The following is a 27,401-nucleotide window of genomic DNA, read 5'->3' as shown; positions in this document are numbered from 1 at the left end:
AAATTTCTGTGGGAATTTAACTTTTTACATGAATAGTTGGAAAGCTGAATGCTCAAAAAGAATTTGTAATTTATGTTGGAAATATTCAATTTCTCCCTTTTTCAGGGGGGAATGTAAATTTTATTCTTACCTGAACTGTAAAAAAAAATGTTTTAGAAGTATTATGGGAAATCAAATAAATATTTAAAATTTGTCTGAGAAAGATTGTTAAAGCATCGCTCAAAAGCATGTTGTTAACGGATACTTGACATGCTTTATAGATAAAGTCGCTGATGATCCAGAACCAATGAGAGCTCTATCCCACAGAATCTCCTAACCTTCACAGGGTGAAGAGGATCTGAATCTAAGGTTTGTATGTGATTATTACAATGAAACTTATATATTTAAGTAATTCATTGTCTTATTTTGAACAAAAAAAAAATTAGGACTTACAACTTTTATAACATGTTAATTATTATCATACATATATGTTTTTAATGATAAAAGTTATAGAGTTAGTATATTTTTTTATTGTTGGAATTTAAATGTTGACTCTATTGGAGTTTATTTAAAAAGAATTAATTCCTAGTATTTCATTCAGAAATTTCAGGCTTATTGTACATGTGCTAGATATTACAAATGAGATGTGATGTAGTATTTTTTGTTCAAATCAGCACACATTGATCTGTCATATGTTCATTATAAATAATGGAGAAATATGACACCTGGCCAAGTAATATATGCCATTGTCCTCATTATAATTGCACTGGGAAATTTTGTTGATTCTTATTGATCTAAAAAAAAAAAAAGAGGATTTTATCCCAGTTAGATAAATTTTCTTTATGAAAAATTACATTTTGATACTGGATGTTTCATAAAATTTTTTTTAGACATTTACAATGTACGCCTATATAATATGTAGAGGTAACATTTTTGTAAAATATAAAGACTCTAAATAAAATAAAATGTTCATCATTGATTTTATTTAGCTTTTCTCCATTAATTTCTGCAGCAGTTAAGGTATAATAATGTAATTGGTCAGGAATAAATTCAATATTTAACAATAGCATGCAAGGAAATATATTATATAGATCTATGTTATAAAAAAAATTGGGTATAAATTGTATTGGAATTATTTTATATAAAAAAAAATTAGACTCTTGTGACAAGAGTATTTTCATCAGTGAAAGACTCAAGTTTTTTAACAAACACTGAATTAAATAGAACTTTTATGTGTAGGGGTTTCCTATATGTCAAGTTGTTTTATTATTAACAGTATATGGTAAAGTGGGTACTTATAAGTTTTACTTCAATGAACTGCACATTTAATACTTTATGGAAGATAATAAGACAGTGATGCTGTCAGCACATGATAAGTAATAATTGTCGATTGTCAATAATAAATTACCCACTCTCTTTGATGACATTGATTTTAAGTAACGTGTGATCGTCTCTGGATGTTTTTTGCTGGGGATGGGAAGCCTAAGTCACGGATGAGCTAACTGGGTAAAACAATCAATCAATAGGAATGCATATCAGGAATTCTAGGTAATTATCATCAGTATTGCATGCACATCTCCCATTAAGCCACCGTTTACTTAGAGTAGAGAAAGTCTTATAATGGGGGGTTTATACCGGGGATGAGAGTAGAAATCGCCTTGTTCTAAGAATGACTGCTGTACCCTACTGAGAGATAAGCACTGGGTGTTAAAATTAATGTCACCTTACAGAACAGTGTGAAATGTTGGAGTCATTTCTTCAGAACCTGATCATGTATTGATTATTACAAACAAATCGTATTATCATCTGTTGATCACATTATAACCTGTCTGAAATTAACATTACTACCTGTCGGTTTCACAATGCCAAATGGTCGTCATGCTATTTTTTTTTTCAGATTGCTTTTGGAAGTTAATAGAGCTAGGAAAAATAAAGTCAGGTGAACAGGTAAGAACTAAAATTTAGAGTTTTTTTTTTTTTGGAATGGTGATAAAAAATTTGCCCGTTAATATTATTTGAAAGTGCAAATTTTCTGGAAGAATTGTTTATCTAAAATTTTGATTTGATAAATTTTAAACTTATTAGTCTAGTCATGGAGCAAGGATTGGTTTTTGGTTTACATACATTTTTTACAGAAGAATGATAGATATGAATTGTTTTGAATCTGCATGTAGTTCAAAATTACTAGGTGTGTAAACATGCAGTTATCAACCTCTAGAAGCATCAATATTGTATGAAAATTTATGCTGGATTTCTTTTGTAATTACTTGGTCATATTGAAAACACTTATAAAGCTATTGAATCATGTAGGACACAAAAGCTGTGCTTATAAAGTTCATTTTTTGTAACATCTTTCAAAATCAAGCACTGGGGATATATCTTCAAGCCTATAATGACAAGCCTACAATGAAATAATTCATAAGGTACCTGAAAAGTTTTCAACCATTGTGTCTTAAAGAGAGCATTCTTTGAATCAAATTGAAAAATTTCTGTAGGAATGAGCTGCTTTTCCTTTGTATTTCCTAAGTGAACATGACTTGTTTGAATTGTGAAGTTTTCCCAGCTGTAGAGTCTGAGTATTTTGAATGTTTTAGTTAGAGTCTACTTGTTATCAATCATTTCACCATTCCCAGCTTCTGGATTCTCCATCTCCAAAATTCCACCTCACCCAAAGTTGTTTTAACAAGCAAAACAGCAAAACTACATTTCATGCATCCCTGAGATTTTGTCATTAGTTGATGGTTTGACTTGAAGAATTGGATCAGCAAACAATTCAGCCCTCTGTCGGACTTCTTAACTTTTTAACAAATCAACAGGAGATTCAACAAATAATGTAGAAAATTCTGATATTCTCTGCATGATATGGACAGGCTTTGGTTGACACGGCTGAATACCATCTCTAAACTTAATTGTTAGTGTGGTGCATTTAATTAGAACGCTCAGTTTACTATTGTCATGTCTTGATGGCCAATTCAAGGACATCTTTAATTCCTTTCACAGCTCACTGGAAGAAATGATTTGCCTCTAAGTGTCTTTGACCATGGAGAGTCAGTTTTGATTATTGTAAGATTAAAACTCCATTAGGAAGTTGAAAAAGGAGCAGGGCCCCTGCCAGGCCCCTTTTGATCCTCCCCTCATGCCACCCATTCCGTAACTAATTGTGACAAATGACCAAATGTCAGTACTGGTCATTTCTAGGGATTTGTCTGATGTTTGTCCCAGATACTGTTGACAAAAATAAGGAATTTTTAGGATGATGGGTCGGAGAGAATATGTGGTGCTTTTTATGGCTAAAACTAGGTGATTTTAGGGAGATGATAATCTTAATTATAGGTATTAAATCCAGGCCATTCTGAAGTGTCACCCTGATTCATCGCTGTCTATTTTAATGAAGCTAAAGTCTCTGGACCCATTCTATGTACATATCTTTGAAAGTGAAACTAGTCAACTACATACAGTTTATATATGTTATTACATCTAATATGTTAACATTTTTTAAAAAAATAATTTTCATCAAAATGTCAGCGCCTGTAAAGCAATCAAGACAGCCCAGTGTTTCTTTAAAGTGGACGTGATGAGAGAGTCCTAAAATTATAATATTGACAACAATTATTAAGGTAGGATTCTTCTCTGGTTTCTGACTAGATGAAACATTCAAAGTATATTTGCTTATATGTCTTATATATTGAGGGATAAGGAATTTAAAAGACCATATTTTTCTATCCTCATCACAATTGTACAACTTTAAATAGAAATGGTAAACTGCATTTGTAAACTAGCAGGAACTATATTTTTGGCGGAATGGTGGCTTATGAAAATATCTTCTTTTCTGCATCTCAAAATTATAATAGAACAATAAATTTAGTTATAATTTTTACACAATCGAAGTCTTGGAGAAATTTTCAAATGTAAGTTAGATTAATAATGAGGGACTAAACTTTCAAAATATATCAAATAAATATGATTTTTCAAACAAACTAGCACTTTATCAGCTTTAAAACACTTCCTATCAAAGTGCAGATTTGAGCCAAAAATCCATAAAAAGTATTTTTTCTCTCTTAGTAAACGATCAAAACTGTTTGTTTTTGTATTATTTTGTACATTTATATGACTGCTTTATTATATGTGAAAATAAGAAAAAGTTAAATATAGGAAGCATATGAAAATAACTAATATATCCTTAAAAATCAAGAAAAACAGAGAAAATTCGGATTAGCCAATATCCAGTTAAGTTAAATTATTTATGTAAATTTGGTTATATCATGCTATAAACCTGATATAGTAAAATGTTTTTATGCAAAAAGAACAATCATTAAACTTTTGAAATAGAAGTAGGTATCACATGATTGGCAACCAGTTATTTTTTATTCTTAATGTCAAGGAAAAAGATAATGACCTTGAGCTGACCTTGCCTCAAATATAAAACGGTCAGATTTAATTTCACTGATACTATCACTCACTGATATTGTCTTCTTGATTCTGTGAAAATTTCTTTAATTTTTAAATATTAGAAATATGAGAAGAATCCTACCTTAAGGTATTTTACCCCTATTGGTACCTAATTTCTTGACCTTATATATTCTTCTGATGTAAAATGCTCTAATTGCAATTTAAAGCATTTAAGAAAAGAAAAGGATTCCTTAAGAGAAATTCTCAAAAACTAAATTCCCCAAGCAGAAAATAAGCAATGAAGATTGAATCTATAGGAACAAGCAAATTTTTTAAAGATAACATTATCAGTAATATTGGTAAATGCTGCAAAGGAAAGATTTATTTCATCATTTATAGGAATAGAATAACCACTGAATACTTTTTTTAACCAGATTTTTTTAAGGACTGATTTTTTTTTATTTTATGTAAAGGGGGGTAACTCTTCAAGGACAGAGCAATATGTCATAAATTAGGATGTGCCTATGTTAAAAATGTTAAAAAATGTACATGTATTTCACTGCATTGCAACGTTCTAAAATACTCTGTAATACACAAATATTTATTTTTCTTTTCTTTCAAACCTATTTTTTTTATCAAATTTAAAAGATTTTTTTTACATGAAGAAAGTATTTCTCAGGAGAAGATGGAAGGATATCCAGTAGTTTATCATGTTAACACTCTTCTGAGGACATTACGAATAATCTCACTACAAGGCTAGATGTTCTTACAAGGCTAATTTTCTAAATGTTTAACAATCATTTCTCATAAAACTTATATCCAGTCTAAATTTTATCTAGGAGGGTATGTGAAATGAAATTGGCTGCTTATGCTCTTAAATATATTTCAATTTCAGTGGTATTTTATTTCTGGAATTTTGCATTGCATTTCTGACAGTTTTTATCTCCAAAATTTTTTTGCTTTCTTTTTTGTTTTGTTTTCATTTCCGATATTGATCCCAGTATTTGTATTTTTATCGTTTCCGGAATATTTTAGGGTACCTATGAGCATGCATTATTTTTATATCACCTTTATACTAATGTCAGAGTTGGAAAGTAAAATCTTGCAAATGAGCTAGAAGTCAAATATTAAAAAAAAAAAATTGAAAATGAAATGCAGTCACAATTTCACTTTATAAATGCATCTTATTTTTTTTGTATTTTTAAATGCTGATATGCCTAATGACTAATTGGAGGCCTTCTACATTAATTAACCTTCTCACCCAGCACTGGTGTCCCCGTAATTGGGTACTTTCACCTTTTTGTTGTGTACGTGTGTCGGAAGATTTCTTGAAACTGGACTTGAATTATTAATTAATATGTTTGGTTTAAGAGCATTATTTTCCATCAGAATGTCTTCCTAGTCAAGCATGGCTGACAAGACACAGTGCCAGGAACCTTGCCTGACTGAAGTTGATCATTTACACAAGAAAACAATTCATAGAGGCAGGCATCATGGGACATTTTGTGGACGGCATCGTCTACCTGTTCAGTCTTTGTCATGCGTTACCTTGAAAACAGTTTTAGTCTCTTTATTTTTATGGTCTAATGAATTGTATCGGGGTACCTGGTAATTTTGCAGATGGTTGTAAGGTTGTATCATGGAATCGTCAAAATCAATAATCCTAATTTATCTTAAATATTGGGTAAAAAATATCCCTTTTTTTAAAACCATTACATTGTTCACTCTCTACGTAAAATACACCCATTTTTAATTCTGAAATGAAAATATGTTGTTATTAAATTACTATTGCAAACTTTGACTGAAAATTTAATGAAAATTGAAGGGGAACTTGTGAGCCATTATTGTTAAAAAAAAATTTGATATGACAAATATTGATTTTCATTTATCTCATTGCCATTATCCTATGAAGGATCTACCTGGTAATGTTTAAAGCATTTGGTTATTTTGAAGGAAATATCATTTCACTCACCATGAGCACCAAGCAAACTTACTTCACTGAATAAATATATAATAATATGACCATATAGTATTAGAATAGACCAAACTTGAAAAATTTCCTAAACACAAATTAATTATCACTGGAATATTATTGAACAGTAAGACTATAACTTGTAAATTCTTGTTCCTTAGCTTAATGACAACAGATTCTGAAAATAAAATATCCCTCTATTTGTTTTGTTTTTCAGTATATCTACATCTTACTAGACTTCTTTGTTAAACCACATACATATTTGAACTTGCATCAATATTTTCAAAATTTGGTCCATATAGACAGCTTCTTTTTCCATTATGTCTTTGTTCTGATTATAAAGGGTTGCCGTTAATTTGTTTAGAGATGTTCAGAGTTTTTGTAACGGAACAGTATCCTGTCTCCCAAATTATTGTTTTACCTCCGTAAAAGATACCGGCCTGGGCTGAATTTGAACACAATCGATCACAAAGAACTTAAATGGCTGTGTTCCTGTTTGTGTTTATATACTGGGTCACAAATATTTCAGATGTAGTACACATTGCTTGACATTGTTTTTTAATATTTAGACAATCTTAAGAATAAACTTGTCAGCACCGATTTTAATCAGAGATGCGGAGTAGATAATGAAGTAGCTTTAAACCTCCGTGCTCTCATTATGTAAACTTGAATACATGAAGCGGTCTGCCCAATCAGATTCATAGAGAAACAAGAAATATAATATGAACGGTATTGTACCACCTACTGATGAGTTCAGCTATAGAAGAAAAAGCCTTTGTTTTATAGGAAGTTATTATGGGAAGAAACTGTAACAGGTTTTAAAAGTTTCAGTCCTACAAAAAGCACCATGCAGATTCGTATGAAAACTGCTTAATTTAAATGTGGGAATTTATTTCATTTTTTTTTGGTGAGTTTTTATTTTAGAAAAACAGAAATCATTTACATGTGTATATTGTAAAATTTTGAATATCATGAAAAGAATGGAAGTGGCAAGTCCTCCATCATTAGATTTTTAATCTTTTTTTAAGTCCATAATTAATGTTTAATTAACCTTGGCACCTCATCAACTGTGCATGATTGATGGTGGGTTGGAGGTGAGAGTTAATGAATTATCCCAGGAGCTGTAACGCATCTCTCAACATTATTCATGAATAATGAGGCTACTAATTCTAATGACAAGTTCTTGTAAGAGAAGAGTGTCATTAACAGAGAAAACATGATTACTGAGTGAGCCTAAGAAATTGGTATTTAATAGACCACAGGAGGGGGATCTGGGTAGAAGTTTGTGGTATATAGTGAGGTTTATGGCATACTTTTTAAACAGTTAACACATGGTGGTGTTTATGGTTGATTTGTGGTCTGTTGACAAGTATCATGAATACACTAATGAACAGACCATATCGATGACGGCTTTTGACATCGTAAATTTGTAGAAGTGTAGCCATACTAATTGCTGAAAAGTTTGAAAAGTCCCTTTCTGCAAGAAATATTATTTCTTTCAATTTAGCTAAGTTAACAATTTAATTGAGTTTTAGAATAAAGAATAAAAAATGTTAAATGTATTATTAATTGTAATCAGAATTTTAAAAAATTGAAGGAAAAAAAATATATACACATGTTGAAGAATTGGTGTTTAGCATGGTAAAGATCTATAAGGTTAAAGGATTATAAAGAGAAAAATGCTTCCTCACAATATGAAGGAAGAAATTAAGGCACCAGTACAGGAAGAGAAAAATTTACACACATTTTTCTATTCTGTTTATAATTTATTTTCAGAAATCTTAACTAATAAATTAAAATTATGATAAAAAATTTATCAAGATTTTTTTTGTGATAATATGTTCTGTATCAGTAGGATTTCAATTTCTTTAAATCATAAAAACCTTAGAAAAAGATAATTATTAAGATTATAAAGCATATGTCCAGATTGAAGTAGTTAGGGAAAATTATTTTTGGAGATCAAGACACATTTAATTTTTGATTGCTCTGTAGATAATTCTATGAAATCAGAATTTGTCCTGTATGCTGTAGAGAGTCCCCCTGTAGACAATGGATCCTTTGATGTCAGAGGCTACAAGTTTTAGAAAGCATGCCTGCATACTTACTGATATCACCATATTAACAAGAGGCCAAAAAAGTATTCATCAAATGATGACAAGATTTGGTAAACATGTTCAGAGTTTATCTTATAGATTATTCCAAACCTGTTCAGTGAGGTGGTTCCTTTGAAATTGAGAAATGGCTTTTTCTCAAGCATGTCAACCTCTGGCCTGAGGTACTTCACTATAGAATCTAGTTTTCTGAAAAATCTGGATTTTTGAGAGTGAAAAATGAGATTTCCTTATCTGATAGATAGGGCTAGCCCGCAGATCATTTGGACACGAGTAATTAGGATGTAGTACATGATGGTTTTATAGAAGGGGGATTTGTTTAATAGTTTTATCGTGTAGGCTGAACACATTAAAATTAATTTCCAGCACATTAAACACAATTGGTGTGACTAAGTTTGTTAGAAAATCTTATTTTCCTTCACAGTTCTGGAGTACATGGATGAATTACATTGTATGAAGTAAGTTTTCTAAATTATTTTACTCAAAGGTATCGCATAATTTTTTCTTATAATTTTATTTATTTATTGGACCTGTTTTTGTTTAGATAAGGCACTGTTTTATTTTATTTTGGCTGCTGCCTGGCAGCTGTTTAGTTACAATGCTATAACCACTCCAGTGGCTTTGTGGACCAAGCTGTTTCATATCCATACATCATAGTCACTCATAGAAAATTAGCATCCAACCCCCAATAACAATTCACAAAAACAAACACTGAAATCTAATACATCATTTGCTCAGAAGTTTGGCCCCCTTTGTGCTTACAAAAGTAATCACTTTTCAGCATTTGTTATCTATTTATGACAATGCATGTGGTAGTGTTGAATTAGTCTGTGTTCTTACAATATTGCTCATGTGAAAAGTAAAGAAGTTTACATTAGAAGATGAAGGGAAAACTCATTGAGAACTGATGTGCTCTTAGCATGGGTCAAATGGTCAGAGGAACGTTTGGGTTTAGGGAGCAGAAAATGACTTTCTCAAAGGCAAAACAATAGCAGCTTTAATAGGGGGTGTCTAATGCAAATATCTCCACATCACTATAATCTCAGGATAAATCAATTATCTCAATGATTTTCTTGCATGCTTTCAATTAAAGTTTCTGTTTTTTATTGTTGGGAATCAGTGAAAAATTTAACAACAATCAGATAGGGGATAAAATCTTTTGGGGTAGATAAGGGGTAAACTTTAGGTCCACGGATGCCTGTGTATTTAGTCAATGAGCCGTCAGTCCATGATTTGTCCGATAGCAGCATATTAGGTTGCTTCTCTTCCAATTATTCGATGCAGTGGGAGGTCCCTTAAATTGTATTAAAATCTGCAACTCTATATTATGGGATTTGTTACACTAGGTCCGAGGACTTCCAATATACCGCGGCATCTTCCTGGGATTAACCCAGTAGTTCATGCAATAGATCCAGTGGTTAGAAGGTATAGGGTATACAAAGGTAGGGGATTAAAGTTGTCATGTAACTTACCAAAGTTTTATTAGAAATGTCAGGTCGCGATTGCTTATTTTGACTCTTCTTTCTCATTATTTTTTCATTAAAAATAAAATTGGGGTATTTTTAAAGTCATTGAGTGGAGAAAACTAACAAAGCGTGATGTCCTCTTCGAATATATATAGGGGAGTGTCTTAAGGTGCATTACATTTAACGGAACAATCTGCATGTTACATTATTTTTAAATTCATTTTTAATGACCACGCTGATTGCGTTATTTGGATCTTAATAGTTACCTGGGTTCACCTTCTATTTCTGGATGTCCGTAAGGTAAGGGTGGGAATGGGTTCTGAGGAGAGAAATCTTAGAGATTACATTTTAGTAACCTCCGAATATACTCTTGAGAATTATCAGGTTCAGAATATTTTCTCCTAAGTGGTCCTGGAGATGGAGTCATTTCGCTTGATGAGTTTAAAATGAAGCATCAAAGACAAGAGTGTTTCCCTGGGGTCAGTATGCAGTCATTTTACACCATCTTCTACGTAAAGTGATCATTCAGGAGATAACGCAGACGTTAAAATTTCAAGAGTCACTCTTGACTTTCTTGTTTTTTTCCTACGTGTAAATACAAATTTTTCATTTATGTTCAGACGGTACACAGTTTGTATATAAAGTACACTTAGGAGTTTTTGTTTCTCAGGTAAATATAAATTCTTTATTTTTCATTAGAAGAAAGTTCTTCATTTAATCTGTTAATTTTCCTTAAAGTAAGAGGGCAGGTCATTAAGAAGATATTAGACATTAATTCTGGGAGTTTTCATTTTCTCTACCATGATAATGTATAAAGTACGACATTAAAAGCATTTATTCATGCGGAGGTAAATTTAGAAGTGAAATACGATCTTATTTATTTTTGATAATTAGACAACCTCTACAGAGATAAAAGTCCATGTTGTTCTTTTGATGTAATCATTAGCCTTATTAGAAAAACGGCATTTGAGATATTTAGCGAGTGCATTAAAAAAATGCCTGTCTATTAATTGTATGTTTCGTCAAGTGGTAAAAACTTGAAGTATTTATTGAGAAAACTCCTAAGAGGGGTATAAGCCAAAAGTTTTCTTTTTACTCCTGGGTCTTCTTGTAAACTTAGAAACCTGACTCTTCCCCCAAACTTCTGTCATCCTTCAGTTATGACAAGTACTGATTGTGTTTGTAAAGGGAAGCATTCCCATTGGACGATTTCCTGTGACAAGTTTGCTCGGAGATTTAAAGAGATCAGTTTGTTACAAACCTTTTTTCTTTTATCCCGCCAAATATTGACCCTCCTCCTTTTATTTCTGGGATCAACTCGTCAATATTTACTTACCGCTTTCATTTAATTGGCAAGCTCTCACACCAAAGACAAGTTAAACTTGAAAAAATGTCTCCGATTAAAACTGTATTATAAATATATTTGATGTTTTGAAATGATTTAAGATTTTGAAAAATGATCTCTACATAGGGATTTAGGTATATCCTTGGGCAAACATTGGACGGGCCAATTTGAATCAGAAGAAGACACCCAAATGCTCCCTATCAGGTCAAAACTTTCTCATCATTGCTGCATATTTTAAATTATAGCAAACCTTTTCATTTGCTGTGAGAAAAAAAAATTCCATCTCAAGTTCTGTGAAAGTTTTCTCTTTGAGACATGTATTTAAAATTTGATAAATTAGATTTGCAAATATTTATCTATTCAAATAGTCATAAATTGCCATTTTATGCTTCTTTTTACTTATGGTCTCAGATTTTTGGGTCTAGAATAGTAAGTGCCTAGTGGTCATTTTTTAAAAAGAAGATAATTTTGACTAATGAGACCTGGCTTTGGACTTGAATGTTGACTATTTGATCTCTGTACATACCCACAGAGAGAAGAGGCCTGTAATCTCTATATCTGGAATACCTTGTCATTACACAGTGTAGGTAAACTCGTTGAAGATTTTAAACAAATATTGACCTCCTTAATAAGGAGAGTAGCTGACATAATAATGAAGTGACTGGCGTCCACTGTCATCAGCTTAAGCTACAGGACACTTTTTAAGTGGAACACGGGCTTCTGGCTGGGACCCGGCCGCAGAACTTCTAAAATAGCCACAGAAACTTACAGGCATTTACCCTGATCAAGTACCTTATAGCTAGTGTATGATGCTAAAACTTGTGAATTTTGGTGATAAAAGATAAAGTCGTTCTTGGATTCTGTGGCATAGTTTTGAGGATTACCATATGATAAAGTTTCATCAGGTTTTTGGGAGATCTTGTAACAAGGAAACAAGAGGCTTTGTGTGTTCAGTAAATCAGTCCTGATACAGGTAAGATACAGGTGAGAGGTCTTCATCACGGCCCGTCCGACGGCTTTGATGTCTGTATAATGTTATCATAGACATCATTGTGACCAGTGTGAAGCTTTGATTACAGGTTATCTATGTTTATTTACCAATCATTGAAAAAACAACAGATATGTTTAGCAGGCTAATCTCAGGTGTGCTATAGGTGTGAAGTGTTCAATCAAACAGCGCACACAGGGACCGAAGCCACTTGGCAGGGTTTGATGCAATCTTCAAAGTCTTAGATCTTCTACATAAAAAGTCTCTGAAAAGTTATGGAATTCTTATTTCTTGATTCTTCAAAAGAAACAGTTGCTTGCTTGGTGAGTTGAGATTTTGATTTAAGAATTGTAAACAAAAGGATATATGAATTTCTTTTTATTTTTTTCCGAGATGTGATTTTAAATATTCAAAATCCTAGGAAAGATGTTTTTATTTTTATCTTAATGATATTCTTCATTAGAATTTTATGATGAAAAAATTGAAATTAAATAAGATTTAATCTTTACGACCCTTTATTATCCTGTCTGATTGTGTTGAGAACAAGATATTTATGGTTTATTAAACCACATAATGAAAATTATCATTTAAAAATATGTTAACGATCGCGTGTTTATGATTTCTATATGATGCTGGATTGTATGGGGGAGGCTTATGACAGCCTTTATTTCCCATTCTCCTGTTTTATAAAACAGTTATTTACCTACTTATAACTGTTGTTTACGATGGCTGACTAATTAATTAAGCTATCTTGTTCTTTGTGACTGACCATTTAGGGGGAGAGAGGGGTCTGGCAGTTTTATTAGACTTGTTTGCAGATGTCACATGTACAGGTAATTAGTGCCCCTGTATTATCTGACAGAGAAGTCAACATGCAGATTTTGAATTTTTGTGCACACTTGATTACATGATGTCTGGGATGTAGACTCTATTCAGTGTCTTATTTTTGGGGGGAGTTGTAAGGTGTTGATTCCTACCTGGAATATCTTTTAGTCACCTGTGGAGCGCGGTATAAGCTGATGGCTTTTTGTAGGTGATCCTCTGGTAAGGTGAGTTTATAACACATTTGTAGAATTAGATAGGCCTAATTGGAGAAAAATTTACCTTTAATCTCAGTTAGGTCCCTAGAATTCCCTGTTTTTAATTTATAACTGGAAGTGTGTAAAATCCTAATCATTTTCTCACCTAATGTAGAATTAAGGACTAAACAGTTCCAATCTAACGCCTTACTTCAAAATGTTGTGTAATTCTAATAAAGCTCCATGCAGATTGAGGGACAGTGGTTTAAGTTTTCTGGTCTTTTCTTGTCCTTAGTGTTATGTATTCATTTATAAGAAGCGGTTGTTAATGAGGGTCAGATCTGATGACCTATTTCACACACCTGACTATGTAGCTTCATCACTGAGCTGTCACATTGTCAGTTCTCCGTTAACTGCTATGAATTATGGGACAGCTTCCACTAGTACTGGCTCATTTGTTTCTGTTTCGCTCCTCACTTCACCAGCTTTTTTGGGAAATTTTACAGAATTTAAAGGTATAGTAATTTTTTAGTGATTATGCTTATAACATAAAATATGTCAAGTTTATTTTAAACTTGAAGTTTTTATAGAGATTTTGTTTTATAATGTTTATTGTTTTTGAATGTTCATTTATCAGAAATGGAGAAAAATATATCTCTAATTCTTTTTCATTGAAAAATAAAAATTTTCATGATAATTAGCTTCTTTAAAGTAACACTAGACTATAGAGAAAATATGAGAAAAATATTTTCAAACTGATTTATGTTAATTTTCAAAATAAAAAAAATCAATTTCTAAATTAAAGAATAACATTTAAAATTGTATTCATTTATGAATATTAATTAATATTTTATTTGTTTAATTCTATTTTATCAATAAGATTCATGAATAACGTGATTTTATACATGTATAAAGAATTATTTATTTTCCTTTTTTATTGGGTGGTTTTAAAAGATATATATCACATGATTTTTTTTTAAATTCAATATAAAATCAAAAGAAATGACCAAAAGAAATTCCTTCATACATGTATATATAGTCTTTACATATATACATACTGAACCACTAAATGCACGTTCCTTTTGATGCAGGACTTTCATGTCCATGGACAGTATTATTTTTACACTGTTATAAATCATAGGTACTGTATGCTTCAGATTCAGTATGAGTGTGTACTGTATTACAATGGTTTTGAAGTGCCTTTGTTGTGAGGTTTTGATAGGGCTGATTATGATTTGATGAAGTGTTTGTTTGGAGCGTCCTTTAGAGAGAATTATTAAGATGTACGATGTGTCGTTAAAGCTACTGGTGTGAAGATTATGGCCGTTGGTCAGTGTAACGGACTGTTTGTCCCATCCTCACCTGCATGTCGTAAAGCTAGGGTTTTACTTCAAGGGGATGGAACTGCGTCAACCTGTGACAGCTCGGGCAATTAACACTGGGCTTTAATTGCTGCAGTAACAATAACAAAAGGTGGGAATTCTCTGAAGTTATTTCCCCTTTTAAGATATTTTGTGAAGATTTTATCGGATAGAGTGGTCTCCTCTTTTATGGGGGTGAGTTATCTTTTATCATAGCATTGAAACTTAGGCTTTGTCAATATCATAAAAAGTTGTAGTCTGTATATTTGGATAGAATTATAAATGGGCTGATATTAGGGGCATTTATTGGTGCCATATTGGGCCCTCATTCAAAGTTTGGCAGAATTTGAATCAAGCTATTAATGGAGGGACAATTTATTACAAATCCCCATATTTCGCCATTGCCAGGGTCCAGCTTTGATATCATTAAGCCTGTATTGACAATGGGCCTCAATCTCTATCTTATCTGTATGAGTTTGAATTAACAAGGGGTGTTTGGTCTCTGGGCAATATGGAGAGAAAGGTATCTAGGGTTGCTACTTTATAATCAGTGCAGTCATTATTTATGTCATATAACAGGAATTTTTAAAATTTTCATTCTTTCATTAGTTTAAGTAATGGTCAATATTTGGTAGATAGAAATAATTTATTTGAAACTTCAATAAGGAAGAATTAAGCATTTTGGGTCTATTTTCCAATATGTGAAAGAAAAAAATACTACAATGAAATTAAAAATTTAGCGGATATTTGAGGAAATTACAAATCGAGGATGGAGCGATTCTTTACGTTAGGAGTGATGGATGATGGGAATGGATCAGTGAGTCGCCAGCTCAGAGAGAGGAGGGAAGATTTAATGACTGTTATATAGACCAAAAGATCTTTTGTTTTTACCTGTGTTGGTTCAAGTATGGACCTTATTTATCATCCTAGTTGAGGGATACATCTTCATAATGAATTTCTTTAGTGCTACGTAGGTTTATCAAGCAGTGATCGGGAATATTTTAACTTGGAATTTTTTTAATATCAAAGTGAAAAAAAAATCTAGGGAAATATCAAAGGTAAAAATCATTTTATTAATTTTTTTTTCTTTTATGAACATGGTATAGTATGGTTATTTAAAGAGATAAAATTTATGGTACACAGATGTTTATTGTATTTATTTGTTTAACACTATGAAGATCTGTGAAAAAGCTTTTTTCCTAACTATTTTTACACATTTTTTGTCAAATATTTTGTCCTGATTTATTGAAAAAAATCTTTTTGGAAGTCACAAAGTTATTGAACATGGAATTGTTCCCTGGATTTGAAAAGGGAAGGTGCAGAAAGGGTTACTTCCCCTATGTAGTGGGAAGTGGAATGTACATGCACTTTGTGATGAGATGTCTGTTGTGTAATGGGCAGTGCAGTAATTGAATTGTGTGACCATAAGTATCAATTAATGTTCTGGTGGCCTGACAGGGCTGATAAATGGTCGCTGGTCCCCAAGGGCCCTGACAGGATTGTCATTTTTGTGACTTATGGTGAATTAATGTTCTATGGTATGGACAGCAATAGGCCAGGGGTCAAATCAAGGGTCATTTAGTAAGGTCAGGGAACCAAAAGGAGAAAAAATACTCCAGGAACTGACATAATCCAGAGTAAAACTCGAGAGTTTATGTTCCTGCTTTTTACCAAAGCCCTTTTAATTACATGCACATTTGATTTTAAATAGAATTTTAATTACATTTTAAACACTACGAATTAAGACATGAATTTTTAATTTCACACAAATGTGTTTGTCAACTTCATTTAGATTAAGATTAAATAATAAAATATTATCAGAGGAGAGATTGTTCCCTTTTAATAGAATATTATATTTTTGTTTTTATACGTAAACAGTGTTTAGTCATGAATGCCTTGCAGTACTCTGGTGTGAGAATGTCCCGTTTGTGGTCATTAGGTGGACAAAGGATGATGTTGACCAACACATCTTCAGGGAAAATTTGTAAATAAACAATAAGCATGAAGTGTAGAATAAAGAGATTATTAAATGCCTGGACGCCCCTAGGAGAGGGATGGTGGGGGGACCGTAGCCACTTAGGAGCAGAAGGGGGGTACTTCAGGGAAAAGTTAATATTGACTCGCACCGGTAGCAAGGACTCCTCGTTGAGCAGACCATTTTTAATTCAGGGGGACAATATTCCAATAAGTTTCAAATTTTCTACTGACAACAAAAGGATAAAATGTCTCTCCCGGGAAGATAAATATTGTGTTTGTCTTCCATTGTCTGGTAAAATAGTAAGAAAATACTGAGTGGTCAGATTTGGATGATGGTCAAAAAGATGTCTGACCATAATTCTTTTAATATTAGTCTTATATGGAAATAATTAACAATAAAATAAAAACAGATAATTCAGTAACTTTTTATCCATTAGGATTAACAGTAGTTAAGTATAATTAGGCTGTGACAGCTGGAAAAATTCTACTTTTCATAATTATGATATCATGAATAGAGCTAGTTCACTTGGGTAAATTTGCCATAAAATTGAAATTCCCTGCTTTACAGCAGTGTCAATGACCATGCATAGTCTAGGTGGTCAATGAAAAGGAATTGATTATTCATTAATTATTGAAGAATAAAATTTATAATTCCCACAGCACATGAAAACAAAGGAAGGCTTAGATTTTCACATCAGGAGGAACTGCAGACAGATACTGGTGCACAGGTGTTTTAAAGAAATGTTCAGGAATTGTTTATACCACCAACTAAGATTTTTTAATCTTTTAAATCAATTAAGAGCAATTGGATTGTGATCAGAGCTGATCAATGGAGAAGCATTATTCAATCAAACTCATCAGTTGTGGGTTTAGATGGTATCAGTGTGGCTCTACCTGGCCAACTCTACACCTGGGCCCAGGTATATTGAGACACTCGCCCCTATTGTGTCCAGTGTAACATGTGGCCATGCTAATGTTCACTGGTTTGTCTCAGTCAGATCAGCAGGAAGGCCCATCAGCTCATTAACTCTTGTCTGTACAGAGTGTCACTCAGGTTCTTAGGCAGGTTGACTTCACTTTAGTCGGACTTATCTCCACTGGGTATTTCCCTAACATTTTGTTTTCAAAAAAAATTCTGAAGAAGGATTTTTAACTTGTTGTATCATCAAATCATTTGATTCATAGAGAAACTTACAGTGTTTTTTTCTCGTTTCAGAAATGACAAGATAGAAGATTGACGACCATGGCTTCTCTGTTCATTCTATTGTGCCTTTTTGCTGAAGCTGTTGCTCAGAATCTCGTGACTTTCACAATTAAGGAAGGGATTCCCCGACTTCACACTGTAGGAAGCATACCGAATGCATTCAATCTAGCCGCAAATCTTTCAAAAGACCAGTTTGATTCTCTGAGGTACCAGTTTTTGGCCAATCCTGACAACTTGTTTGACATAGGAGTCATTTCTGGTGACCTTCGGACAAACACATCGATAGATCGCGAGAGTATCTGTGACTTCCAAGAAGATTGTACGAGGGATTTAACTGTTACCGTGAGGTCCAAAGTATTCTCTTACACAAAAATTTTCTCTGTTCAAATAATAATTCAAGACACAAATGACAATTCTCCAATTTTTGAGCCCTCTTCTATGCGTTTGAGTATTCCTGAACATAGCAGCATTGGAACCTCGTACAAGATACCCAGCGCCACGGACAAAGATGTCGGGATCAACTCCGTCCAGATGTATGAGATAGTACCAAAAAATGGACCTTTCGAACTAGATGTGACAAAGTCTTTAGATGGAAGCTTCTTTATCAGGGTTGTTATAAAGCAGATCTTTGACAGAGAAGTGCAGGACTACTACCAGTTTAACATTCGGGCTTTGGATGGAGGTTCCACTCCCAATGTCGGGGTTCTTACTGTTCATGTAGATATTGAGGATATTAACGATAACTCACCAGTGTTTACCCAAACTACTTACAATGTATCAGTCCAAGAAAATATCACCATTGGATCCAATATTTTACAGTGTGTTGCTACTGATAAAGATATTCAGGACAATGGAAGAGTTTCCTATAGATTTAGTATGAGGTCTGATTTAGATGCTATCAAGTCTAAATTCAGTATCAATGCACAGACTGGACAAATTCAAGTGATTTCTGCATTGAATTATGGAGAGCAAAACTTGTACGAATTCTTTATTGAAGCTTTTGATCATGGTGCGGAAGCCCGAGTATCCCAAGCCAAAGTCATTATTAATGTCCTAGATGCTGGAAATAATGCCCCCTCCATGGAAATCTCTTTCTTTGAGGGAGGTAATGGCAGCCATTCTGTAAGCGTCAGAGAGGGAACCAAGGAGGATGTCTCCATAGCTCATATCAAAGTATCCGATTCAGACCCAGGCCAGAATGGGCAAGTGGACTGTTCCTCATCAAATGCCGCTTTTGGACTTCAGGCCATAGGATCCAGTGGATATTTGGTGGTGGTCAAGTCCTCCCTGGACTATGAGACGGTGAAGTCGTATCCTGTTACTGTCACCTGTCAGGATAAAGGGACCCCCTCCATGTCCTCCACCCTCTCCTTCACTGTTAACATCGCGGATGATAACGACAACGCACCAGCGTTTGTCGCCAGAATCTACCAGGTGTTCATCCAGGAGAACAAACCACCAGGAACAAGAGTTACAGAGGTTCTCGCCAAAGACAAGGACTCCGGGGTGAATGCAATGATTAGATATACATTAGATGGAGATTATGGATTGGATATAGATACCTCCACTGGTGTTATTGTCACAACTCGACCCCTAGACCGGGAGGCCACCCCTCAGATCTCAGTCAAAGTCCTGGCCGTGGATCAAGGAAACCCCCCTCTTACTGGATCCACCACGCTGATTGTAAATGTTCAAGATGTGAATGACAATACGCCAAGATTCAATGTTACTCAGTTTAACTTTCAAGTCCCAGAGAACTTAAACAACACTAAAGTAGGCACAGTCTATGCCATGGATCTGGACACTGGCTTGAATGGTCAGATTATTTACACATTGAATGATGAGTCCGATTCATTTTACATTAGAAGTGATGGGAGCATTTTCACAAAGAAACCCCTGGATTATGAAGCAGAAAGATTCTATACATTCACGGTGACTGCAAGAGATCAGGGAAATCAAGTTCTATCTACAAATGTAGATGTGAGGGTACATGTTGATGATGTGAATGACAATCCACCAAAATGTGTTTTCCCTGATGAGTATAACCGCACTGTTAGTCTTCCATACTTAACCAAAATAGGCTCCCTCATTACGACCGTCCAGGCCTACGACGCAGACAGCGGCAGAAATAGTCACCTCAGCTTCCGAATTCTCAGCGGAAACGGCCATCAGACTTTTAAACTGGATCCTAACTCGGGGGAACTTTTCTATGACAATACATTCATTATTAAGAAAGACTCCATTTTTAGACTAAATATTTCCATTTCTGATCAAGGGGATCCATCTCTTTCGTCTTTGTGTGTGCTGGAAGTAACTCTCACACACACCAATGTATCCATGGAACCATTTTCTGAGGAGGAATCCAACAGCAAATATGTCGTCATCTGCGTCATTGTAGTCATCATCACCATCTTCTTCTCTACGGTCCTTATCACCGTCATCATCATCATCAAACGTAACGACAGACGGAATCGGGAGAAGAAGTGCGAGCAGGAAAAGCTGCGTAACTTACAGCAGTTCCAGGGAATAGACAAGCGATACTACCAGAACCAGGCTCACACCTTCCCGGAGCAGCTCAGCAAGAAGAAGAAGAAGGAAGTCAGCTTCTCACTGGAAGACGAACTGGACAAATCACTGGACATGTCTGGCCATTCCATTGTAGATGATCAAGTAATCTTTATACCAACTTATACAGAATATATACACATATTTCATTAAGGGGACTTAGTACATGTCACACAGCATTACCCATGCATCAGAAATAGTGTTCAATAGATTTGTTTTTCCTTGTGTCTACATTGTCAAAATCATTTATGAAATTGGTATTCAAAATAGCATGTGTCTTATGGCTAAACTCTTTACCTACTTACGGTAGATATGGTAATTGTTATTTATAGAGATATGATTTATTCGCAAAATTGAATTAAATCGCCACCGTTTAGTCACGGCAACCCAGTTAATGGCCGTATTTGTGAGAATTTGTGAGAGAAATGGGATACAATAATAGGGAGAAGTAGCCACTGTAACTCCTGGTGATAGTATCTTCCCTGTTCTGGACTGTTAACTGTGTGTCGTGGTACTATGTCCCTGTATTGACACCCTAACACTGAATTTTGTATGTTATCAGTTATGTAAATCTAGCGGACTCTCTAGTCATTATGACAAGATTTCAGGATAAGTCACTGTTATCCTTTACTTCTTTTGTCGTATTTGACACAGATTTGTGTGTGTTAAAGACTGACCCCAGGGGAAATGCTCAGATTTTTGTGTATTTTCAACACAGTCTAACAATGTAGAAAATTCCCATTCTCCACAAATTACATGCTTTCTACAAATGGGTTTTTAATGTCATCTTCAGATTTTTACAGTTATCTAACAGACCTGGACAAAAAGACTTAGTTAACGGTCAATGCAGATATAACTCACCAACTGTTAATTTTCTCACATTTGAGCATATTTTTTTTCATTTCAAAAATAACATATTTTTGTACACAGTTTTGTACATGTGGTTTTAATATTATTAAGTAGAAATTATAAATCGATGACTAATTTTGTATCAGATTTAGGGTATAGGTTATGTTTTTGTTGTCCCCCCTCTATGTCAAGTCTTTTGTCCTGGACTGTGGTTTAGGCTTTCTAACAGTCCATTGTCTTTACTGAAATAGGATATAGAAATGTGTTGAGAAATTTAAATGTCTGATTGCTTGGCCTTCCTCATTAAAATTTGTCTCATTTAAACTCAGTAAGTTGATGCTGTATGTCAGGACCAGTCCAGTGGTAATGCGAGATTCTTTACATGTGGGTGATTCATGCAATGGACTAACGGACATTCATGCAAAGATTTGATGTGACATGCCAATATCAAGAATTTTTTTTTAAATTGGTTTAGCTGTGTCAAAATTGTGATCAACATTTTTTTAGTCAAAGTTTAAAAAGTCATATTTCTCAGGTTTCTTTTCCATTGTGATAGAGGTTATTCTGTTTAGATGTCATTCAGAGTTGCCACTTACTAGCCTGTGCATTAATTGAGAAAAACTGTGAATCTTTAAGAAAAAACTTTTTAGATAATTGTTTTCTAACTAGTGACAATATAGACTGGATTTTCAATTTCTCACAATATTATTTACTAGTGTAATTTCACAACATACCATATTAAAATGAAATGAATGTGACTGAAAAATTTAAACTCAGTTTATTACCAATCCTCTCGTAGAGGACATTCTAACCTTTACATATTGACAATTCTGTTTCTTGATAAAAAGGCAATTATTATTAATTCAATCAATACACTGTAAAAAATGTGTTTAGATGATAGACACTTTCCTAAGCACTTTCTTGTCACACTTTTTGGGATGCGTTGAAATTCTAAACACATTGAATTTCATTACGTGTAATGGAAAGTGTTTAGAGCCAAAACACTTACATGTTTAGACTTTAAACACTTTACAAAACATGTTATGATACATGTTTACAAATTAAACACTTGGATGTTTTCGTTGTCTTCCTGCAAGAAAACTGAAAAAATAACAATTGTTTACATTTTAAATTTTATTCAATGAACATTCAAGCATGGATTTTTTATAAAGAATTTTAAATTAAATATACATTATATTTTTACACGCTGGTTTTAATTCTAACCAGATTAGCAAGCAGTTATTCCTCATGTCTGTATCAAGTTTAACTTCCAGCAATTTTTCACTGAGCAACACACGCATAATTTATTTTCATCTGTGACCGTCAGTAGGTAATCCACTTGTTATTATTTGAGAATATTTTAGGTTGTTCAAAGCTATAACGAACAGCAGACTTCACAAAACTCAGTTTCCCCTAGAAAGTAAGAAGTGTGGACATGGAGAGTCAGTTTCTCTGATACGTGTATTTCTGCTTTCAAGTTCGATGTGGACCATATTCTGTAAGAAAGAAATTCAAAATTTATCAAAATATGCTCCTCACTGGCTGGATTTGTATTACCTTTTTTGTTTACATGTTTGATAGCTATTATTGTTTTACTTTCATTGAACCTCGTCTATATAACCACTATTTAGTATTGATACTGTTATAGATATTATTGATATTCTAATATATAATGTACTCCTTTCTAGATTTCAGGAATGCAATATATAACCAAAGGTAATCTTGATCTACAACTACATGTGCAAACGCATGTCTATTTACTTAGCCCATCTTGGTCAATTTATGTAAAATAAAAATAATAGTTAACATACCTTTTATCGCAGTAATGTTGCAGTTTAAATGCATTTCACAATCTCTTCATGGTTATCACTTTGATTAGCATTCACTTCCTTTAATCCATCTTCTTTAGCTAACATTGGGATTTCCTTTGTTTCGATAACCGCTCTATTTATCATTCGAATATATATGCGTCATTTCCGGGAAGATAATTCTGTACTTCACAGAAAAGTGTTCAATTTCTAAACACTTATATCTAAACATGTGTTAAATCTTAACATCATTTAGATATAACACACGTTTAGACATAAGTGTTTAGCCGTTAAACACAATCTAACACACATTTAGACCTAAGTGTTTAGCCGTTAAACACAATCTTATACATGTTTAGGTCAAAACACGTAATGGAAGTGTTTATTTTCTAAGCGCATTTTTTACAGTGTATGTCATCAAAGTTAAGCTACCCTTTTTCTCAAATATTTGAATTATTGATAGATGAAAACTGACTCTGCAGTGTGCAAATACAAAGAGTGCGTTGTCATCTCCATTGTCAGTGTGCAGTAATTTATATGCAATACCTCTGAAGTGACTTCAAGTGAGGTGCATTTTGAATAATTAACAAATAGTGAAGCCTTTGTTTAATCTAAAATTACAAAAAATAAATTTTCCTTTTAATTCCCTACAGAATTACAATGTGTTCCGACCTGGACCAGATGAGGACAAATTAAAACAGCTTCAGTTCGGCCAGTTCCTTATCAATCCAAACTCTGACAGAAAGGTATCAAGTCACTTTCTGATATTCTTATCAACCCAAACTCTGACAGAAAGGTATCAAGTCACTTTCTGATATTCGTATCAACCCAAACTCTGACAGAAAGGTATCAAGTCACTTTCTGATACATCCTGTATTCTATTTAAAGCAGTATATTGGTAAAGAATATTGAAGTTAACATTCCCTCTCCAAATCGTTTTCTTCCTCAACTTTGTACAGATTTTGTCGTTATGCTCAAATACACAAGTAGTCCACTCTAAAGAATTACTTTTTTGGTCAAAAAAGTTTCATTTTGTGTGACTAAAAAATTTCAAACAAACAAATTCTAAAGGAGAGACTTCCTGAAGCAGAAGTTGTCATTTTGGGTTTGTCATTTTGTGAGGGTCAGCTAAGAACTGGTAATTAGGGCAATGATGTATTGATTTTCACCTATAATTAGGTGACCATTAAAGTCCATAATTCCTGACCTGTCCCCTGATTCCAGCAGGGTTTTCCATTGTGCCCCTCCTCTTTAGTCCAATGTAAATGGTCATCTTGCAGCAGTAATGATCACATTAGGCCAGGTAAATGAACAAACAAACTCTCCCGGCCCTCTCAATTAGTTGTCACAAATCCATGGGAAATGTGATCTATGACTATCAAAAACTGAAATGATACATTACACGTTTAGAGAAGAATTGAACATTGACTTAAATCGCTAAGGATCCTCTTTCACTTGATTAGTTCTCTGGAGTACTATTCCATTTAAATGAACTGAAAACTGAGAAGAAAAAATGACTGAATTATATCTATTGTTATTCTTGTCCTTGAAATTTTAATTTCATGAAGTAGCTGCCATAATTTGCTGGTGGTCATATTGCAGATTTTGTTGTCATCGTAACAAAGGATGCAGATGTTGTCTAACTGAAAGCCAGGCATTAACACCTCTGTGCAGTAAAGCACCGATAAAATTCACAAGACGCATTATAGAGACTATGTGGCTTTGATTCTCCGTGCATGACCTTGACAATGGTAGATGTTTTTCAATCAGTTTTAACATGTTAGCCTGGGAAGGGTGTGTTTTGATATCATTAAATCGGTAATGGTCAGTTGCTTCATCTGAAAGCTAAGGTACGACACCTGTCTCTGGGATCTATCATATCCTCCATTTCTAATTAGCCCGGGAGGCTATGTATAATTAACCCCCCATATCTCCCTGTTTTTCTAAAATTACCATCCTCCATGACTATCTTCTTGGATAAATACCACATCTACAAGTTGTTATCTTCTTAGCTTTTTTAGCTTCAAATTAATTTGTTCATGAGAAAGAACCTTAGAGTTCATTAGAATTCTTTGTTTATTTGATGTGTTCTGTCTTGTTAAGTAGATTAAAAAAAGCTCTTTGAATCCAAAAAAATCTTTTTAACAAGGTTTATCAAAACCAGCAAACATCAAATATGTGAAAATGTAGCGTGGTTGTAAAAAATTTTCTGTATATATTAAATCTGGATAAAAAAAACACTAACAAAAATAAAATTAGAAGATACTTTTATCAGAGCTTTGAATTGATCAGACTTTGAAGCGAGGGCATGAGAGAGTTTAAAATTACAGATTATTTTCATATTTTCACAGAATAATATGCTAGATATTACAAATTACTTTCATATTTTTTACAGGGTAATCTGCAAAATATTTCATATTATTAACAAATTTTCACAGTCTAATATGCTAAATATGATGATTCAGAATTATTTTCATACCTTGACAGAAAAATCTTTAAAATATTACTGATAATATTGATATTTTTACAGAATAGTCTACTGTATAACGCATAATTTTGATATTTTTACAGAATAATCTGCTAAAAGGTTCCCATGACAGCAGTAGTGACACATCCACGGACTTGACGGCCAGTGACAGTGGTCGAGGAGGGAGTGATGTCGAGATGAATCACCATAGTAACGCACCAGGTAAACAGACACACCCTCTTAGGAGGGACTATTTCTTATACACAGTATATATCATATATAACCATGGTAACTTTATTCCACTATTTATTCCAACATACACTGGAATCGAACAATTCAGGATCTCCACCTCTTTCTGCACTTACATAATAGTCATAATTAATTGTTTTAGTACATAGATTATTTTCTATATTAATGCATAATGTATGAAAGTACATGTACTCAAATGTAATATTTTCAGAAAAAGCATTTTCAATGTTTTTAAAACAATTTTTTTTTTTATTTCAGATGAGCAGAAGACGAACCATTTAGCATACTCTCGCTCCTCATCATTCCCACCCATAATGAACACCCCACCAGACAGAGGGGGTACAAGGCCTCCCCCCAAATCTGACAATAGTGCTAGCAATAAAAAGGATTACACAGGATTAACGCCCAGAGAGACATTTGAGAAAAAGCATGGAATTAACAGACATTCTCAAGAGTCCATACGATCGGAGAGTTGTCTCCCCTCTTATGTGTGACCTTTAACCCTAGTGTTCATTTTGACTCATTGTGATTCCGCAGTGGCCAAAGAAAGTTTGACACAAACAGCTTGTGATCTTTATAGACACAAAACTTTTCTTTCTCAAATTGTCCGTCCTGAATGTGTTTATCTTTTTATTGTTGTATTATGTGTGCTGAACAAAACCTTAGAAATGGATCTCAGGGACAACCTATTCCCCTAACACCCATGAATTTATCATCACCCTCCAATTTTCCTCCATTGTTTGGATTCTGCCAGAATTCAGAAAGTGGGAACTGTTTCCTTTGATATGAAACAAGTCAAAGGTATGAACTGTGCCTGGAACTTATCATTCAGTGAAAGTCAATCTTTGACAGAAGCCATATATTGTCAAAATCTAAATACATTTACAGTCTCTGTGTCTGCTACTGAAGGCAAAATCAAAGTTTATCATTACCATGAACCTAACCTTTCAATATAGAGATTTAGAATGTATCACCTCATGCCTATATATAATATTTTCCTTTCTTTTGTAGGTTGTAAATCTTTCCTGATAGACAAGATAACATTATAGACAGTCTTCACTTTGGACCACCCATTGCAGTTTGTATATGTATACCACTGGTATATATGGTACTATTTGGACATAAAATCCCAATTATTAAATCAGTTTGCGAAGTATCCATCAGGCAATTCAGTGTATGAGAAGAAAAATATTGTCATGAAAATTCTGTTCAATATTCTGCCATATTGCTGGGTGCTACAGTATGTTGTGAAGGATGTATGAGATTTGTATGATATGATTGATATTTGTGGTAATGCTCAATGTTTTTTTTTGTTATTATATACTGCTGAATGAGTTGTACATACAGACTGGAATTTTGATGAAATCTCTTTTATGAACTTTTTATATGAAGATTGCTTGCAATTTAGAAATTACATATCAATAAAGAATAAAACTTTCCTGTGTATTTATTAATTTAATGTTAGATTTTCTCATGGCCAGGGAGCACTGTTTTACTTCATTCACAGACTCCTACACGCTGTCAAACACTGCAGCTTTTAGCTTCCCTGCCTAAGGGCCCATTGACAGAGAACAGTGATGGCTCTGTTTATATCAGTATGTACAGATATCTAAGGTTTCAGAGGAGGATGAGAAATTTGTGATGTGCTGGTA

General features: G+C 33.6%; 1 protein-coding gene across 9 annotated transcripts; it reads left to right on the top strand.

Moving 5' to 3' along the window:
• Nucleotides 1-268: 268 nt before the first annotated feature.
• Nucleotides 269-27,187, top strand: LOC134247236 (protocadherin-9-like). Of its 9 annotated transcripts, none has more exons than XM_062729591.1 (6): nt 269-348; nt 1,877-1,926; nt 17,824-20,481; nt 23,687-23,779; nt 25,605-25,722; nt 26,008-27,187. In XM_062729591.1, exons 3-6 carry the CDS (start codon nt 17,851-17,853, stop codon nt 26,241-26,243), a joined length of 3,078 nt encoding a protein of 1,025 aa, XP_062585575.1. In that variant the 5' UTR covers nt 269-348; nt 1,877-1,926; nt 17,824-17,850; the 3' UTR covers nt 26,244-27,187. The 9 variants fall into 9 exon arrangements, 8 of the variants coding, with proteins under 8 accessions (XP_062585575.1, XP_062585583.1, XP_062585579.1 ...); XR_009987789.1 differs by lacking the exon at nt 269-348 and having other exon boundaries at nt 26,008-26,550; nt 26,761-27,187; XM_062729595.1 differs by lacking the exons at nt 269-348; nt 1,877-1,926 and adding an exon at nt 7,071-7,247.
• Nucleotides 27,188-27,401: the final 214 nt, after the last annotated feature.

Source organism: Saccostrea cucullata, unplaced genomic scaffold (assembly GCF_032062105.1).
Source record: "Saccostrea cucullata isolate Sc308-1 unplaced genomic scaffold, CSIRO_AGI_Scuc_v1 ctg38, whole genome shotgun sequence".
Taxonomy (NCBI): Eukaryota; Metazoa; Mollusca; class Bivalvia; order Ostreida; family Ostreidae; genus Saccostrea; species Saccostrea cuccullata.
This window is presented reverse-complemented; position numbering and strand designations above follow the sequence as displayed.